The sequence below is a fragment of the Sparus aurata genome, chromosome 9 (genome assembly GCF_900880675.1).
Source record: "Sparus aurata chromosome 9, fSpaAur1.1, whole genome shotgun sequence".
Lineage (NCBI taxonomy): Eukaryota > Metazoa > Chordata > Actinopteri > Spariformes > Sparidae > Sparus > Sparus aurata.
The window spans coordinates 23,587,435-23,608,233 of NC_044195.1; the positions used below are offsets into that span (position 1 = coordinate 23,587,435).

Below are 20,799 nucleotides of genomic sequence, written 5' to 3' on the forward strand. Positions count from 1 at the left end.
TCAACCAGAATTTCAACATTGATTTCTAGTTGAAAACTGGGTGATATCCAGATGTCAAAGACATCTTTTTTCCCTCCGCCCTTTCGTATAAAGTGTCATATATATGGGGCTTTTTTGAGCTGTCAACAAGTAGCTTCCAGGACATATATTTTGCCTTTTCAACTTTTTCAACCATTTTTTTTAAACATCATTCATGCTTCTGATTGAACCAAAATACTAATGTTACAACTTACAGTATTTCATTCATACATTCATACACTGATGGCAGTGGCTGCCATGCAAGGTGCCAACCAGCACATCAGGAGCAGTTTGGGGTTCAGTATCTTGCCCAAGGGCACTTTGACATGCAGACCAGGGGAATACAACCAGCGCACTTCGGATAACAAGATGCTGGCTCTACCCCTGAGCCACAGCTGCCTCAGTAACACGGCTGAGGTGATCTACTGGATGGATTCCTAAACCTTCGGAAAGCATGAATCATTTGCACACCAAAATGTGTAACTTGGGCCAGAATTCCACTTTAACACTCTAAACTGTAAACAACAGAGGGTCAAACACGAGAACTTTTACCTTCTGCCCAACAGACTGAACATCAGAAACAAATTCAGTTTTCTGACCCTCCAACAACTGAACTCGTATGTGCCGACATCCACACTGACAAGCTACATTTGTTACAAAACACAAGAGGCAAAACAGTTCCACAATAGCTGTGTAAAATCAAATAATTAAAAAGGGACACGATAACAATTCATAGCTCTAATGACCAGAGTAAGTATAGAGTCGAGACAGCACAGAAGAAAAGTGCTAACAAAGCAGGAGAGGCTGTATAAACACTCTTGACTCAGCAGATCCGCTATAGGAAACAAACAGCACGCCGCTGCTTTACCGATACGCATCTCCCTAAATACCAAGTGCTTATTATTTCCCACATAATGCAGGATTGTGCTGCCTTTATGTTTAACTTTACATACATCTGATGATGCTAACTGTCTGAGATGCACACACATAAAATGCTCCACTGCTTTGGACACATTTGGTTTTGCAAATACAGCTTGCCAGAATCTTAATTTTTGGGGCGTTGGAGGAGAAGATGGAGAGGAAAACAAAGATGAGCAGAAGGGGGAGAAAATGGTGGGATATAAAGAAAGGGGGTTGACAGGAGGATGGAAAGAAGGAGAGGATGGAGAGGCAGAAGCATAGAGAGATGTAGAAAGAGAGAGGGAGTGAGGGCGGTGGGCCTGAAACCAGCAGTATACAGTGAATAATCGCTCCCTCTCCTCTCTCATCTGCAGGCTTAAAAGCTTAATCTGCCTCCTTTGAGTGTGTGTATGTGTGTGTGTGTATGTGTGTGTGTGTCAAAAACTGCTGCTGTCGTTCCAGAACCAACCATCAGATGGCAGCACACACTCACAGTTTTATCTGTCCTGCAGGGCTGAGTCTAATTTTTGGAGGAGTGCCTTGCTCCGTGGCACATCAGCAGGGTGCCGAAGCTGATCCGAACCCCTAGTTGTTTATTTCTCTTTCTTTTAACCTGCTGCGGCACAGGGGTGTTCAGATTGCTCCGGGTTGATAGGAGTGATGCCAGTTTCCGTCCACCCACTGAGCTAATTACCCTATCATTTACTCACCCACGCTCATCACTCTTTAAATGCTTTTAAAAATTATGCAAAAGAGACGGAGAAAACCTTTAAAAAGAAATGACAACTCCGAGAGTGAAATGGGGACAAAGGCTACACACTGAAATGTGCTCATCAGATGGATCGTGATTATTTTTTGCTTGATGTTCTTTCCTGCTCACAGCTGTCAGGTTAGCTGTCTAAAACAAAGAGTGTCTTGTCTTGACTGAAAACCAGGGTGTCAACATACTTTAAACGCCAGAGGGGTGTTAAAATAAGCCTTTTTGGGGGGGAATCATTGAAGGTAAAATGTGCAGTCAGGTGGAAACAAAATAACACAGAGTAAGAGCAGAACGTAAGGATTGTATTACCTATAAGCTCAGGATCCTCTCCACATGTATTAAGTCGAGGGGTATAATATCAAAACCTTTAGTCAACACTGTGCTTTGTTGTAGACAAATTTGAGATTCTGGCCGTAATAACAGACATCAAAACACATCATAGTAGAGTCAGAGCCTTTGTGGTGGCGTTCTAACAACCAAAGGTGGACATACCGCCCATTGTTGTTGAACATATACCTATTTATCAATCATTTTCTGCATTATGTCATGTTAAATAAACTACTTTTAAGGTAGTCAGATGAGCAGAAACTCCAGCTCCCCCTGCAAGAGAGCAGAGTAACTATTACTCCTGTCATCTGGTATCACTGTGATATCGAGGACTCTCCTATACGGGTTCTATTTGAGACCTTTATGATGAGAATTCATCATTCTTTGCGGTTAATTGTCCAATCGACTACTTTATTGGATTAGATGATGGCTACTAATAACATTCATGAGTGCCCTTATTAATTAATAAATAAAACATTTCTCGGGTTAGGCTTAGGCACTAAAACCACTTGGTTAAGGTCGGGAAAGATTATAGTTTGGCTAAAAATTCCTGGTTTTGTCAATACAAACACAGCTGGAAATTGTCCCGAAGCCTCCTTAGGAAAATTCACTGGTTTCACTCTTACAAATGTTTAAATGCACCTCGAACGGCAGTCGCTGGCTTGGCAGCCTTCTAACCTGTAACCCCACATCCATTCAGGTCAGGTCACAAACATTCAATGTGAACGACATACCATTCGTTTTGTAGAAATGTCAAAATGACACATACAAATGTGAAGGTATCAGTGGTTTGCAGAAACTTTCCATGTCACACTTGTTTGCTGAATATTGGACCAGGATTGGCTTCTGAACATCTACGATGTCACAAACCATGCTTGTAGCCCCGCCTCCTAAATTCAGATTCTCACTGAGCACAGAAAAAATTCACACTTTGAGCACTGAATGTGAAAACAGTCTTCTGTTGTCAAACTCGGAGCCCAAACATTCCACTGCAGGAACAAGTAGAAAAACACAGTTTCCACTGGAGGGGGTCTGGATCTGAAGACATCTTCAGACTTTTTCCAGACCTGCTGAAATCCTGTGAGCACTTCTGACAGCATTGTGGTTGGCAGCTGCCCTGCGTGTGCAGACTTCTTGGAAATGGTCAACAAACACATCTCAATGTCCAACGTGATATGTGTCTGTAATGCTGGCTGAGCTCCAGACAGTGTGACAGTGTGTCCAACAGAGATTATCCTAACTGTGTCTGCCAGACTGTTATCATAGCTGCTTCATCATTTCCTCTGGAACAAAGAGTGACTCTGTGCGGCCTCATCGCCTTCAAACCTGATGTTCCAGCTTTGGCAGAGCTCAAAGCAACAAAGGTACGGGTTTGGGAAGAGAGTATGGATGAACAATATTTAGAGGGATGATATGATGATAAAGTATATCGGGACTGAGACTGACATGAGCTGTACTTTCCTGCCAATATTTGGTATCTTAAAATGTGATCTATTGAGCTACCTAGCCCAAAAACCGACAAGTATTCTCGTTTTCCTCCAGAATTTTAATCTTGTCAAGGCGTAAAAAAAGCTTCTGCAAAAGCATTTAAATCATAACTGGATGCTACAACAGCAGCAAAATCCATAGAGAGATCGTCTCTGGTACAGTAGCAGCTCGTTAAGGCTGAGAGAGGGAGATCATCACTTAAGATTTATAGACAGCTGAGGAAAATCCCCCCAAAACAAACAAGAATGAGCAAAAAAAACATACCCTCCACTTATGATAAGATGGGAGCATTCTTTAATGTGATACAGTACTTCAACCATCCTCCATTCCACCTGTTATGAGATATATTCAGTACATGAGTCATAATCCTGAATCCGAGTTCAAGCCATCCTCGAGTGTGACGATGTAAACAAGGCCTCTGCCTGCTGTTCCATAGTCAATGAGCTGTTTGTCAGCTAGCCATAGATTAGCTGTCCCAGACAGTGGAGCCAACAGTGAAACAAATGGAGCCGAGACAGATGCGAGTTTTCGGTGCCATCCTTCACTGTCAGCTCGGGCCTGGTTTAACATCCACAGCTTTAACGCCGCAGATCTCATAACATATAGGACGGCATTCAGCATTTTTGCCAGCTGCCTGTGTGAATGACACTCACTGACGGAGGAGAGGGCGGCTGGCACCTCACCCACCAGCACATCTCAGATTTGTTCACATGATGTGGTGTTTAATTACATATACATATACACACACACATACACATACATATATATGTACACACACATACATATATACATTGTATATATACGGTGAGTTTTATTTACAGGATGACTAAAACGTCAAAGGACTTATCTGTCAGGTCCGAAACAAGATGGATTGTGTTCCCTCTAAATGGAGGTGTGGACTCACAACACACATTCAATATTTGTTTTGCCTTATTGAATTCACTGCAAAACAGATGCCCCACTGTGTTTTTTTTTTTTTTTTCGAGGGATGGACCGATTATCGGCCTGGCTGATAATGGGGGCTGATAATGCAGCGTTTTTCCAATTATCAGCATCTGTCAGACTGCCGATAAAATAAACTAAATGATCATGCAACATGCAGCCATCTAGCTGTTTTTGTTTCACCATTTGCCTGCCTGAAGTCTGCAATTGGGTCCCTTATTGTGTATTTCTTAACAATCAGGTTAGATGTTCTTCGTAAGTACAACATGATTGTTCTGAATTTGATCCCAGCAACACATTTCCAACAGGCTGGGACAGAGCGAACAAAAGACTGTGATAGTTGTTAAATCCTCAATAACACCTATCTGGAACAGGTTGATTGGTAACAGGTGATAGTATCATAAATTATCATTTATGTTTTACACAGCTTCCTGACTTTTCTCTGTAATCAGGGTTGTAGCTTCAAAGGTGTCATGTGAGGGGTTTTAATTTGTCTAATGTGGTAGTAAATCAATACTTTTTGCCTTTTGAGGTGTTGAGACAAATAAGGTATTTGAAGACAACATGTTGGGCTTTAGAAAATAGTAACAGGCATTTTCTTTATTCATATCTTTAAACTAAATAATTAACTGATTAACAAAGAAATCCATAAGCAGATTGTACAGTTTGGATTATGATGTCTTAGTTGGTCAAATTCTTTCTTCAGATATGACAACAGGTTGCACCAAACAGTATTCAAAGACGTATTTTACGAGCAAGAGCTGGGACTTTTTTCTGAAAACAGTTTTCACCTCGTCTTCATGTACTTGAGCAAGTTGTTTCCTATCATTCACTTTGCAAAATAAGTACAAGTTAGCGCACTCAGCTCTTGATTATACACGTGGAGAAAATGATGGAAGTTGCGCTAAAATAGAAAGACGTCTTATCATTCCATTAGAGAAAATGTGCTCTGGAAACATTATTTTCTATTTCAACAAAGGACCTTTCACAGTTTGACTGCTGAATGTTGGCTGATAATGGTTATTCATGAGGGTGAGGCTCACCTTCTCTGCTTTGGGTGCGAGGGCGCCCTGAGTGCTGACGTGGGAGGGGCCCGGCAAAGGCGGCTGCAGGGGGCTGGCCGAGTCTCCGTTGAGCAGCACCGCTGACACGTTAGGAGGCGTGAGGCAGGAGAGGGGGGAGGAAAGGGGCAGGTGGGGCCGTGAGGCGGGTGAAGAGAGGGGCGAGGGCCCTAAGCTGGGTCCCGGAGACACCATGGAGAGAGGACGACCCGACTGGCCGGGGCAGCGTGAGGGGGAGGAACTCTGAGGACGCAGGGGGGAGAGGGCCACTGTGGGGCGCTCTGGACTTCCAGCAGGAGGACTGTGGACTGAGAGAGACACAAACGTGTTGTGAGGATGATTGTAAGAGGCTTTTAATGAAGTAGCCATCAGTCATCAGCAGACAATATATCGACACTATATCATTATCATGATATGAGACTTTATCATCTTAGATTTTGATTGTCATTGTGACATGTTTTGTCTTCTCCCGGTTTTAAAAGCTGCATTACAGTAAATGATGCCATTTTCAGGACTTAAGAGACTTGTTCTAATACTTGTCTTTACCCACTAAATCAAATATCATTTTGTTAAGGAAGGTACTGATGGTCATGCCTACAGTACTGTCAGAATATTGAGGTATCTGGTCAGAAGAATTTTGACATTTGACTTTGTCGCTCAGTCCTAACATTTATAAGGTGCTTTTAAGGGGTTTTCAAATTATCATCACAGACAAACACACACACACACACACACACACATACACACACACACACACGCATACACACATAGAACGATTAAGTAGTTATCAAAATATTCCTATTTTCTTTGAATTAAATAAGAGATTTGATCAATTAATCACTGCAACTCTACTGAGTTAAGAACCTGTGTCAAAAATGATCTGATGTCTGGTCTGTAGGTCTGTCGGTACCCCCTGCTGCTGCATGAATACACTTTACGTTCAGTACTGTCAGACACTTAAAGAAGACTTGCAATGCTTTCTTTTTTTTTTCCTTTCCTTCATTGTGTCATATATTGTTCTTGTGCATGTAAAACACCTTGGAGGTAAAACGGTCTAAGTCCGCACCAACAGAAGCTTTCTCTCCCACAGAAAACGCTGCCCCTTAAACGCCTCGTCAGTAGTCCTCCCTTTAATTCTGTGACCTTGTGACATCACGCTATATTACCATGTCACACATATACATGCCTAGCAGCTATTTGTGCATGTAAGATTGGATTTAGCAAAGCTGCTCTGATGTGTTTTTTTCATTACAGCATATTCTAGTAGTAACCCAAAATAAAATTATGAACCTGAAAATGAGCATAATATGTCTCCTTTAACACTATAATAAAAAAATTTACACTTTCAATGCATGTAGCCACTCTATTGGATTGTTTTCCCAACTTTAGATTACTGGTATGTCTATTTCTATATACTGTGTAATAAAAAATTTAATTACTTGTTAGGCTCTACTGCTTAAGTCATAAAGGCTTAAGCTTAAGGCTGCTAAAGGCAGAGAAACACAAGAGACTCAGTAGATTAACGCAGTTATTTACAAATTACTTATCCAATGTGTGGAGTTTAATTCGCCTCACTCGCACGTCTTTGTGCCGACTAAAACGGACATCCACTAGAAGAACAGGCCAATCTGAGAGGATGAGATCCAGAATGTGTTGCTAAAAATATTTAAAAAAATAGAACAAGCTGTGAATAATCTAAACTTAACTTGAGGTCCTAATTCTGAAAAAAAAACCTTTTTAGAAACAAAAACTGGCTGCGATGTCCTGAGTTTGGAGCTCTTTTCTCAGCCTTTAATTTGTATGAGTGCATTCGGTGCCCGTGAGGATAAAAGTACACAGAAATACACACCCACATAAGCATGCGTGCACACACACAGACACGGACACACACACACACACACACACAGGGTTGCGAGCCACCTGCTCTTCCACACTGCAGTACTCAGGCAGAAATCCATAGAGAGGCACGCTGGCCATGTGATAAAACCACTAAACGCCAGAACTATGCACATACTTTATCTTGTAATGGAGACCAGATGTGTGTGTCTGTTTGTGTGTGCGTGAGAGAGTGAGAGAGAGCGAGAGAGAAGGGAAGAGGTGGACAGAGAGAGGCATGAAGCTCTGTCATTACGCCTCCATAAAACAAAAAACACAGTGATGTCATTCAGATGTGTGTTTGTGTGAATACGTACGTGGGAGAGCACACGGCCGTATGTGTGTGTGCGTGCGCGCGCGTGTGTTATCCTTGGCAGTGTGCTCACAGTGCGTACTCTCAAAAGAAACCTTCGCCATTATTTTCTCAGAGGGAGAAAGAGGCGATACAAAGGGAAGGAGAGAAAGGGATGCCGGAGAGACGAATGGGCTCTTAGCGGAGAACAAGGCCAGTGTGATGTCGAGACAGGTGTGAGCATTGGTGAGAAATATGCGCACGTGCGTGTGTGTGCGCTCACATGGCAGGAACCAACAGTAGCACTGTATATGGCATGTTGTGTTTGTGCATATTTTTTATGCTTGATTGCATGTTGTAACACTTCAATTGTGCTGAATTATTGCAATTCTTTTACTGCGCGGTACAGTGTGTTCTTGTAACTGTTCTGCAAGAGTGGTTATGTTCAGTGATGATTCAGTGAGGTCGTATAGTGGAGAGGGAAGGTAAGAGTGTGGACGGGCGCACAATGCCTGCTTCCAACATTACATCCCGTTTAAAAAAACATCCTAAACACTGGCAAGGAAGGCGTTTTGCCAGTACAGACAATCTGACGATCCTCCTATATGTTGCAGCATTTCATTTTATCTCCGACATATTCTTTGCCCTTTGCTTGTTCCTCTCTATTGAATTCAACTTTTTTGAAACGACTCCAGTTCCACAAGTGAATATTGCTTTCATTCGCTCTACGGACACTTATCATCATCATCATATAAGGAGTTTTTAAGCCTTTTAAACCTATAAAAAACTGACTACAACGGCACATGATTATCAAAAATGTGAAGGATGTCTCCATAATGAATGATTCATATTCAATAACTCCCAACTCACAAGAGCCAGAACATACAATGACGTGAAGTGATTTTGGTAAATGTTACATGGATCTGCATTTCTATAGCTCTTTTCCAGTCTGCTAACACTTATCACATTTACCCATTCATACACATAGTCATACATTAGCCCTTCCAATGCGGGAATCTGCCTCGCTGTCAGTGTGACAGTTACGTATGCGGAGAGGGGGGCGACAGTTTCGCTGTGGCTCTGATCCGCCTAGTAACAGAGCCGCAGCAGAGGCGAGCTGGCGTCGGTGTGCACGGAAAAGCCGGAGTGCCAGCTGCTCATCAGGATCAATTCTGGGTTCAGTATCTTGCTCAAGGATGCTTTGACATGCAGCTGGGGGAGCCGTGGATTCAAACCAGCAACTTTTCGAATACTGGACTCTACCTTCAATCTACAGCCGCCCCATTTTCACCCCCTTTTTCCGCGTCTCTAAAAGAAATGCAGCTTGTCAGAAAAAGAAGATCATGCTCGCACTGCGCTAAACGTAACATAAACAATCCAATTGTGAGCAGGTCCATTAGCCAATCCAAAAACCTGGTTTAGGCTAACTAGAATAGGGATAAAGGGATTTAATCATGCAGCTTGTCTAGACCTTCCAAACTCTATTGGAATGGAATGATACTCTAACTCTTGATTTTGCAGGTGTGGTGACGCTCCAAAAAATGTATCCATCATTTTACAGACACTTCTTTCATATTGTTAGCTTAAGGGAAAAAGTATTTTTGGGCAACAGTGCACATCATGACGATTTAATTACACGGCCACTTTGAATATTGGCTTCAAAGCCTGGCGCTCTTCCTGGGGGCCTGGACCTGACTTTTGCAGGCGCTGTAAACACTTCTATGGTTACAGCGAGTTCCATCAATTAGCGATGTCGCTGATGTCGATGCCGTGCCAAATTGCATTTCCATCACCAGCTTTATCATGCAGAGTCGAGCTGAGCTGCGCCTGGGATGGACTCACGACCACGGCCGTTCCGTGACAACCCCCAACTCTCCCTCAAACAAGCGTGTGCTGTGAGACTCAACTCATGTCTATGCAGGAAACCTGAGAGACTCCCACTATCATTGGAGCCTCTTTCTTCTTCTTTGTTGTGGTTTGAAGTTTAGTTTCTCCCCAGCGTCCCTATTCCTACTTTTAGATATCTGCTGTCAGCTGATCATATTCACTTTCAGCTGTTTCAGTTCCACAGAGCCTCTTTAAAAACACCTGTGAGGGTCTGTGGGGCCTTTAATCTACAACAATGCATCATATTCATAAAGTTAATCATATGTATGTAAAATCAAAGATGCAACAAAATGACAACGGTTAAACAAATGCTGTGTAGTATAAAGTACATTTTTCTCTGAAATGTCCTGGAGTAAAAGTATGAAGTAGCCCAAATTGTACTATAGTGTGCTGCTTGAGTAAATATACTTTAGAATGTCTGTGTTACAGTCCACCACTGATGACAGCGTCCTCATGCACAAAGCATCGTCCATAAAGAAATTGTTTTCCTTGTTCACGGCCTAAAAAGAGACCTGACATCAACGCCCTTTAAAAATAAATTGGAACTGAAAGTACCGCGAGCCAACCCCACTGGCCGACCTCATTAATGCTCTCGGGGCTGAATGGGAGCAAGTTCCTGCAGCCAGGTTACAAAATGTTGAGAAAGATGCTGTTACAGTAGCATGTTAATGCCCATGGTTTTAGAAGGAGATGCTCAACAATCTCAGTGATCTGAGCCCCCACAGACATTTGACCACTAAGTGAATGCAACTAACTGGATCCCATCCTTGTTCATTTTTGGCAATCCTCGAAAGTTGGGTGATTGCCCAAAATGAGCGAGAAAATGAGGCATTCTAATGATGATGACCGAAACTCATCCCTCTCATTCATCTCAGGCAATCATCCAACTTTTCAAAGCTCTGATTTTAACAGCACTGACGAAAATGGAGGTTAAGGAGGCTGCTGCGAGCATATGCCTGCGAATTCTCACTACTTGAATTAATGACTGATCAATATTCTATTATTCTGTAATCAGAGACCAAGAGGGCTAAAATGCTGCAAGGTCCCAAATGATTTGGACTCCTTCAGGCCTGCAGGCTGGTGAACAGTCTTAATACAGGGCGTGATACTGCGGAGCATGAAGCTGGGAGAATACCAGAGAGAGAGACATCTTCATGATTAAATGCTTTCTTTTAACATTCGTCTGGAGAGATGCAACATGATTCACCTCTCCTTTCACATTTTTTTCTTTCTCGGTCAAGACAATTATAAATATTTTACTTGGTGGGGCTCTGCCATTATGTTAATTTATGATAATCAGGGATCATGTGATCTGGGTGGATCAATAAAAGGCAACAAAACTTCTGAATTTTTAAAAAAACGCTTAATAATTCAAACACATTGTGTGTATTTCTGCCGTGTGTTCCTGCTCACCCAGCTGCATTGAGGTGCGCGCCTGGTTAACCGTGTGCTGACTGGAGCGCAGGCAGTTCTTCAGCTGGGCGGCGGCAGTTTGCGGCGAAGATGCGGGACTGACGGTGTTGGCAGAGTTGGTTGAGTTTACCAGCGGGGTGGAGGGTCGGGACGAGGAGGGCCCCGGGGAGCTTGGGGACGAAGGGTCAGAGATTTTACTCCCCGCCTGACTGCACCCACTTCCTCCTCCACCAACCGGACTGGACAAACACGAGCCCCGAGAAGCACCAACTCCAAATGGAGCCCTGCGGAGGAGAAAGGGGAGAGACATGTTACGAAAAAAAGCATTTTGATCTAGAAACAGGGGTTTGACTCAAATATGTCAGCAACCTTTCTGAAGGATTGCCATGACATTTGGAACAGATATACCAACACATGGTGCCCAAATGATGGATCCTAATGATTCTGTTGGTCCATCTGCTTTTCCTCTAAAACAGTGTTCTTCAGTTCTGGTCCTGAGGGCCAGATCCTCTGCCCCAACACACCTGATTTAAATGAATGTGTCGTTATAAGGCTTCAGCAGAGCTTGATGACAAGCTGATCTGTGGCTCAGGGGTAGAGCCAACGTCTTGTTATCGGAAGGTCGCAGGGAAACAACTCAAATGTGCAGGACAGGAGGCCCCAAGGACTGAAGAACACTGTTTTCACACCAACATGAGGTGGTGAGTAGAGCTAAAAAGATATAAATATATGGGTCGGCTGATCTCACATTCAGCATTTTTCTTTTTTTTTTTTTTAAATATTATCACTTTATTGTAATGCAGCCTTTGAAACCAGGAAAAGACAACACTGTCCAACAATACAACAATATCCAAAGATGATATCTAGTCTTATCTCCCAAAGAAAATTATATTATGGCAATGTTACCCTTCCCTTAAAGTGAGTGGAATAACTCAACACCTACAGCACAGATTGTCATGAAATTCAGTAAAGACGCTCATTAACTCCTCATGGATTAATTCTCTAGCCCCATTGTTGGGTCCGATTCAAATTCAAAATGTTTGTGAGGTTTTCATCAACTTCGGCTACGCTTTGTGTTCGGTGCAAATCCTAGCATGCTAACAAGCTAAGTGATGCTTTTGAACATGGTAACCAAGATACTTGCTTATTACATTAACACTGTCATTATGTTAGCATGCTGTGATGTTAGCATTTGTTCAAAGCAACGCAGTGTCTGAGTCCAGCCTCACAGAGCTGCTGTAGAATGTGTACTACAAGATGTTAAATGCTGGTATTTAGTCCGTAATAGCAGAGCAGGAGCTGCTAACAGTATTATTATCCTCTGTCAAAGTGAGTGATCTCAGTGCTTTTATCCGGCTGGTGGATCAGCACGACACTGTGTCCCACTGTAACATATATGGAGCTGCAGGCTGCAGAGTGCTGAATGGCAGAACAGTGAGCTGAACATTATTGACTCGACGGTATTCACACTCTTATGGCTGCCCATCGACTTCCTGTCGCACACATGCAGAGTTATGGCTTTCTTTTTGTGTCTGCGTGTGTGTATGTGAACCAGTGGACACAGTGAAGTCACTCACAGATTCTATGATTTAATGTTCTCTATAGGCAGCGCGCACATACACTCTAGTTTTAGCTGCTTTTTGTGTTTGTTGGGTTTTAAAACATGTCTTGTAAATGTCCAAACAGGTATGTAATGCTACTATCAGTAACTTTAAGACTTTATACAATTTTTATGACAGAAGAAAATCATACATAAGCAAAACTGCGTTGTTTAGGCCTCTGAAGCAGCATTCATTCCTTTATGACGTGTTAAAAATCTGGATTATGGAGAGAAATCAAGTGCAAAAGACACAGTCACTCCCGCTCAGACAGCTGGCAGTGATTTGCATTGTGGAGAAATGTGAAATCAAAAACCTTGTCTGTTTCTGTTGTTATTTCCAGCCAGAGCTGTAAAATTTAAACTATATAGAGTAAAACCCGGTGGTCAGACCTGTCGGACGCTTGGCCAAGGAGGTTCAGTTTTCAATATTGTCTTTTGGTCGGTTGGTTTGTCAGCAGGATTACACAGAAACTACCGAACAGATATCCACGAAACTTAGATGGAAGATAGGTCTCGGCCAAGAATAGACCCAAATAACTTCTGGTGCCGATCTGGATAAAGGGACGGATCAAGGAATCTTTGAGAGATAGGGTGTTTTTCAAAATTACTGTTAATTCCTGGATGCCTCTTTTTTATCCAGATCTGCACCAAAAGTTAATGGGGTCCATTCTGGTTACAGGCGTATCCTTTCGTGGAAATCTGTTCAGAAGTTTTTGCGTAATCCTGCTGACAAACCAACCAACCAACCAACCAATGGACACAGGTTAAAACATAACCTCCATGGTAACAAACATTGTGATTGGCTCTATAGAATATTAGATAACATTAATTCAACAGCATTCATGAATTCTTACATGGAATCTGAGGAAATTGCCAAACTTTGATAATAATAGTAACGTGTAAATATTCAAACTGCATTTGAGAAAGATTGACATGCCTATTTGGCCGCCTGGTCGAACTCTACAATTTGTATGTGAGAGAGTGTGTGTGTATGTGTGTGTGTGTGTGCGCGCATCTTTGGCAGCCTCTCATTATCATATTGAGAAATTTCTGAGCTGCACTGCAGACAAAGGAGGGGGGAGAGGTAAGGAGGAGGGAGGGAGGGTAGAGGGATGGAGGAGGAAGGAGAGGGTATGCTTGCGTAAAAATAACAAATTGCCTCTCATTTGATTACTCGCCCATCCCGTCCTTCTCTCTCTCTCTTTCTCTTTCTCTCTCTCTGCTTCTCCCTCAGATTGCATAACTGCCGAGTGTGAAGCAGCCATTCATATCCACTGGAGAGGGACACCTGCTGTGTTTGCAGCCGTTTCATCTCTTTGTATCATTTTCTTTTTCTTTCGCTTTCTCCGTCCCCATCTACCTCCTCCCCACCCTACTGCTTTCTCAACTACCCTTCCATTTCAATTTCGTCCCATCTTTCTCCACCTCTTTCTACCTTCTTTCACCCTTTTCTCTCACCCTCCTCTCTCTGTCTATCCAGCATCTTCCTCTTCATCGTCTCATTATCGTTCACCCTCTACTTTGTTTCTCTTTCTATTATTCTTGCTTTGATTTCCCTTCCCGCTCTGTCTTTTTCTCTTTCTGCATCATGGAGCAGAATACAGATTAGATGAACAGCCACTGCAAAATGTTTTCACGCGTACGGGAATAAAGAGGGTAATTAAATCCCCAATACGATTTTGGTGCACTCATTTTTCTGTTTTATTCGGTTTTAACAGCTATGAGTTACAGTGTTTGGGATGATGAGGAGGATGATGATGATGATGATGATGATGATGATGATGATGATGATGATAATGATCTGTGCTGTGGTATGTGGTCGCCCAACAGAGCCGGCATCAACTGACTGCTGCTCTGTATTCAACGTCGTGTTTAACTTGGCGAACAGGGATGAATCTTTAACTAACGGATATCACCGTGAAACTCCCCAAGTTCATTACTTGGAATGAGACGATTGATTTTTTTCTGAAATATAAAGTTTACATATGCAAATGAGGTGTTATCTAATCAAATAGGAACCGATTTGCATAAATTTCCAGAAAGCTGACCGTGAAGTCAGGTTCACAATTTTTGTTTTGTTTTGTTGACACGTTTGAGTCAAATGTTTTCGCTGAAGTAACATTGGAAATGTATTCATTTTATCACTCCATAAATCAGAAAATACTGGCAACTGACAAAAAAAACTATTTTCTGGATGTCTTTTATGAGTAAATGTTATGTAAATCAGGCTATGAATAATATATGAACAACACCCTTGGTGAAGATCTTCAGTCTGTAGTCAGGAATACAATTGGAAAGTTTGGTGGATGTAAGTGATACTGAAGTGAAGATTTACGGCTCTGAGAATGAGATATGTATTATAAAATCCCAGTTTTCAGAAATTAAAATAAAACACTTATTTTGATATTTGGTGTTTAAATATCCAGATGAGGCCTTTTAATTACCTTTCCCACCTGTGTTCGTTTGTTGGTTTGTTTGGCAGGATAACACACAAACTACAGGACGGATTTTCTATGAAGCTTGGATGGAGGATGAGTCTCTGCACAGGATATACCCCATTAACTTTTGGTGCGCATCCATTTATTATATTATATCCTCACTTTCTTTAAAACTGCAGAATACGGTTATTTTGTCATTTCGTTTATCTCACAGGATATAATGCATGGATGATGCAAAAAAAATAAAAAATCAGGCATATTGAGGCGGCTGGTATCTATGAGTGAGTAGTACAGTTTCATGCAGATAAAGGGGACTGTTGGGCTGTGGCGGAGGTATGTGCTCTACTCAGTGCTATTCTAGTTAAATACGCAATAATTAGCAAATATTCAGGACAGGAATATGCATTAATATATGTAGATGTATGTTTTGGGTGATTTATTGCCACATGTTTAAGAGGCAAAACAGCCTAAAACATACTGAACAGAGCATGAGACAACAATGTTTTCACCTGTGATGTTTCCACTTCCACAAGATTTTCGATATCTTAAGTTTCACAACATGTCTTAAAATCTGTGGTTTTGTCAGCCAAATCAGTGAAAACTGGTTTTAAAGAGTTGTCGAGCTTGTTTTGCAAAACTAGATCCAAACTTTTGTAAAGGATTAGACTGATTTAAACTGCTTTTCACGTTGGTACACCTTAAAATTGAAAAGGGACGTGGGTCTTAGTAGTCTACAGCTCCTTACTGGTAAGCACCTCTCAGACTATGCTTCTGCTTACTGGACAGAGTTGAAGCATATGTGCAGTACAAGCTAAAGCACTAAATTATAATCACCAGCATGCGGAAAACCGTACCTTCAGATTGCGCCTCCACCAACTCGAGCCAATCAAATTGCTTTTTGGGCGTGTCTTTGAGACAGGAGGCACAGTGAGTACGAGGAAACACGTGCGCAATCACAGCCCATAAGAAGGAGCAAAAATTGCACCGCTCAGCCTGATTTGTATGCCTGTTCGGTCGAAGCCGGGAAATTACCATGAAAAAAAATTACAATGCAAATTACAACGGCTGTGTAAGCGTTTCCACCGCCTTTTATGTGAGGACAAAATTAGGGGCCTCTGATTGTATCGCACTGCTGGGTTCACGTGAACGATCGAACTGAACTGAGTGATGGATGGAACACATGTTTGAAATAACAGCTGTTTAAAACTGAACATGTTTGAGATTGTGTTGGCTTCAACGCAAAAAGAGAAGGAACTTTCCTATGTTTATAACCTTTTCTGTTTTTATTTCACACTTGGTTTAGCAAACTAAATGTCTGTTTTCCATTCTATTAAAACCCCTTTGAACTGAATTGAATTTTGAGGAAAAACTCCCTGACCACCTCTGTTGAGCCAGCAGCCCTCTCACCTGGATGAGGTACTTTATTATGTTCCAGAAGAACAATGAGGCTGTTCACATTTGGTATCAATATCCATCCTGAGTTATCCGGTTTAGGTCAGTTCACACCTGGCATGCATCGCGAACGTACATCACGAGCTACATCAATGTAACAAACGTATACCATATTTTGATGACAAAGGAAGAAATATCTTCATGTGTAACACTTGCCGAATTAACAAGTAAGCTCTAATTTTAAGAATTTGTTGTAGAAAGCGTTTGATAATCTCTATAAAGTTTCTCCTTACTCCTCAACTCATAAAATTGATAGATCTTTTAAGGGAGTTTGGGGACTTTCTTCATGGGTGTTAAACGTTGCCTTGATTGGTTACTGTTTTTGTAAATTTGACATGTTTACCATCAGAAAAATGTTGCCGTCTTTCATAAACTAATTGCAAATGATGAGAATCAGTTGAGAGTGTGTTCAGATAGTTCAGTTTGGAATTTGTATCAGCACATTTCCCTCCAGCGTCCCCATGCCCGAGCCTGAGCTCACTGACCTGGACACGGGGGTGACGTAGTTCCCTGGGAAGACACCGGAGGCAGCGGTTCTCAGCGAGGTGCCTTTGAACCACCCGTCTTGGCACTTCTCTGTCACCCGATACATCTCCCCTTTCCTAAGCTCAAGCTCGTCAGCCTTCTGGGGCTTGTAGGCGTATAGAGCCAGATATCTGGTGAACAGACAAGATGTGAAAGTGAGTGAAACAATAAAGTCTGCAGGAAATATCAAGAAGCTCTACACTAAATACCAATTTTCTCCCATGTGGATTACCCCTAATGTGTTTTATGCAAAGTAAGCAAAGCTATTACAAAATGCATAATGCAAATAAATGAATGAATAAAACAAATGAATGAACATTAGCAAATCAGTCCTTTGAAACCCAAGAAGTAATCTCTGTCAGTGTGTTAAGAAGGGAGGAGAGAATTCCAAATTTCAGGGCTCTTTAACTTGAATCAGAACCCAAAAGACTCCTCTGGTATCAACAAAATGACTCCAGAATATTCATGACAGTTTCCTTTGTTCAGTTGTGAGTACGAAGTTGAAGAAAATCGTATCGGATTTCAAGATTTTTCATCGTTGTTTTAACAAAATAAATAATAAAAAGTGCATATTTCATACATCTTATGTTTAGTTGTTTAACTGAGATGTACAGTGTGCAGTACAGTGAGGAGCCTTCAGGCTGTTGATGTTCCACCAACTCCTTTGTTAATCCATCAAACAACATTTTGATCTACAAAAGGATCTTTGTCAGGACAAAGACAGGAACTGTGGAGGCTGGTCCTCCCACCAGATACTTCCCATTGTTCCCAGTGCATTTCAAGCCTGTTTCTCGATTTAAACAAAAGGATGAGAATGAGGAGGTGGTAACTGTAAATATGAACGTCAGATATTACTCATTGGTTTCCTCTTCTTTATCATGCAAGATCAATTAATTTTGATGTTTTTTTACCAAGTTAAGACAAGCTTGTTTTGGGACACACCAAACTGATATCAAAGAACAAGTGGTGATAAAAGGCTGACTGGTCGCCTCACATTGCCTGTATCTCAATCAAAAAAGCTACACTTGAACACACTGTAAAGACATCTCGCTCGAGTGTTTCTTTGGTGTGAGACAATAACTCTCTATACCACGTTGGAGTGGTAGTCTGTTTTATAGACTATAGACATACAAACTTTTGTTACTATAAAGCAATGTTTTTTTAAACCACTTGGGCTTCAGCCACTTCTAATCAAGGTTATGTCTGATAGAAAGTTGCAAGTAACTGCGTTAAATGGGTGAAATCATGGATAATATACAACAGGCCTAAGGCAGGATGGGTTCCACCAACAATTTCACATGCATTGGCCAAAAAGCTGCAGACAAGATCCGACCAGTGCCAACGCTGCAGGACACACTGCAACCTCTATGGCTACAGACGTTCAGCGATGGCTCTGACATCTGCTGATCAGCCTGTTGTCTCAGGGCCCTTAAAGGCATCAGTCTTTTTTACTTTGACAACTTAACTGAATGCATTTATTGTGAAGTGAAGTACTGAAAATGGAAATGGAAAATTTTGAGATGCATTTGGGATAAAGTAAAGATGAGACACTAATTTAGCTCGTTCCAGTTTAGTTTTTGTTGTTAAAAAGTTTTGCTTTGGTTTTCATTAGTTTCACTTTATAATAGCCATCATTAATAAATGGTAAATGTATAGTTGTATAAATATAATGGCATGTATCAAGATATCAAAGACCCAGATAAAATACAAAGGACATGATCTCAGTATCCTCAATGGTAGCCAAGGCCCTGCCCTGGTGAATGTGGTACTCAGAATCTTACTGCAATGTAATGTGACCATGTTTATGTATTAAATAAATGGATACTGTGTCTATGTTAACATATAAATGGGTTTCTGGTCCTGTCGTCTGGAGACGTTCGTAGTATTTAGTGGCAGACTCACAGACAGAAGACGATATGACCAACACAGTAAACAAGCCCTGTGTGCGCTGCCTCCTCGTTGTCATGGTAACAGATGTGGGGACTGTCTCCCATCTCCCCATGGCAACAGGAGTAGTTGCCAGGTCAAGATGGAAACGTCCGACCTCATCAGCGTGTTTGTATGTGTGTGTGTGTGTGTGTGTGTGTGTGCGCGCGCGTGTGTGCGTGTACCTAGTGGTACTTGAAAGGTGATATTATTAAAGCTGACAATGTTGTTGTATTTGACTCACATCCTGCAGGCAAGACACCAACAATAAACAGCACACACACTCACACACATACGTAGCCGAGCCTATAAGTTCTTTAAGTCTCCGTATGTATGATGACTCATATTTCGTAGGCCTAATGATGAAGCCCAATCCACCGAGCCCACTTTAATTTACATTCTTGAATCACACATGCATTCTTTGTTCTGTGGACTATAATAAAAAGGCATTGAAAAAGAGATTTCTGTCTTGTTGTGTCATTATAGCCTGTATTACATAAAGTATAGGTCTATTGTGTTTCATATGATACAATTAAGATATTTTCTTCCATCTCATAATTTTGACTTTGATCCTTTGTCTGCATGCTCATCAGTGTGTCTAAGGCCATTCGTTAATTTGAAAATGATCTCAGCTACTTAATTTCTCTATATAGGATATTTGGTAATTTTGTTGAAAGTAACTAAAAGGTAATGTAATAAGTAATGTATTAATCTACGCAGACAGTATTATTGTAACGGAATATACTAGTTTAAAATAAAGGTACTAATACGTAATATATTGTATTTTGCAATTTGAAACTAACAAGTCTAATCTAATATCAAACTCGCCTCATACCACTCTAAGTTTTAAACCGACCATAACTGCTTCATCATAATTTGAGTTCAGCAGATCTAGGATCGGCATCAAATTGTACTCGCTCATAGATACCAGCCACCTAGCTACGAGTTAAAGAAAGTGAGAAAAAAAATCCTGTATCTGTCTCTTCATCCAGATCTACACTAAATGGTAATGGGTCACTACTCGTCCTCCGTCCAAGTTTAGAGGAAATCTGTTCCGTAATTTTTTATGTAATCCTGCTGACAAACCAACCAACCAAAGGACACAGGTGTGACCTACTTTGAAAAGGTAATGAGGTTGTCGTACTACAGAGATGGCCCACAAATCGTATTTTGTACACTTATATTGTACGGACCCCAGCAAAAATATAATCATTAACAAAAAAAAATGTCAGTGAAAATGAACTGCAAAAAAAAATGACCATTCCCACTGTCAAAGTAACTCATTCAGCCCTAATAAATACATTGGTTTCTCAGTTTCCAAAACTATACAACAATGTCCTCATTCTCAAGGTCTACAAGTCTAAATTGGTCCGCTCAAAGACAGAAAGTTCAAGAGCACGAACACGCACTCACCTTGACGATACCCGTATCTTTCTGGCAGTTTACCTGGCAGATTAATTACCAGGTAAATTATAGAACAGTCTTGCTCAGTGTTGGTGTCTCAGGGGCCATCTGGATGTGACTAGTGAGGTTAAATTTCCACAAGAATTCAATTGTGTTTGTGAGTGTGTGTGTGTCAGGTAGTTTTTGGCTCCTAAGCCATTTGAGAAATAATCAGCCTGGGAGGTAATTTATGTCAAGAGCAGAGCTTCCAGCTGCAGCCTGTGTAAACTAGCTACGGTTGTCTTGTGTATTCACTATTCACTGTCTGCATGTGGAACGTTTTGGCAAATTTTGGACTGATAAATACAAAAATAACTGAAAAAGGCTCCTGCCAGAGATTCTGGAATGCCTAGAGGGTTTAAGATGCTGATCATGTAATTGCATGTCATCCCGCTCTCTTCTTCTGCTCCTGTCAACTGTCCATCCAATGTCAAACAAAATCTCCCTGCAAT

General features: G+C 41.4%; 1 protein-coding gene across 4 annotated transcripts in view; it reads right to left on the bottom strand.

Moving 5' to 3' along the window:
• LOC115588257 (E3 ubiquitin-protein ligase SH3RF3) overlaps positions 1-20,799 on the bottom strand; it is a 113,859-nt gene that overhangs the window by 8,634 nt on the left and 84,426 nt on the right. For 3 of the 4 annotated variants that reach the window (XM_030428726.1, XM_030428725.1, XM_030428724.1), the window contains 3 exons: positions 16,939-17,109; positions 10,964-11,247; positions 5,479-5,804 (listed from right to left, as the gene is read on the bottom strand). In XM_030428726.1, the coding sequence (XP_030284586.1) occupies positions 5,479-5,804; positions 10,964-11,247; positions 16,939-17,109 (781 nt within the window). Of the gene's footprint in view, positions 1-4,342; positions 5,258-5,478; positions 5,805-10,963; positions 11,248-16,938; positions 17,110-20,799 lie in introns of those variants that run through there. The other variant, XM_030428727.1, reaches the window with a different exon arrangement.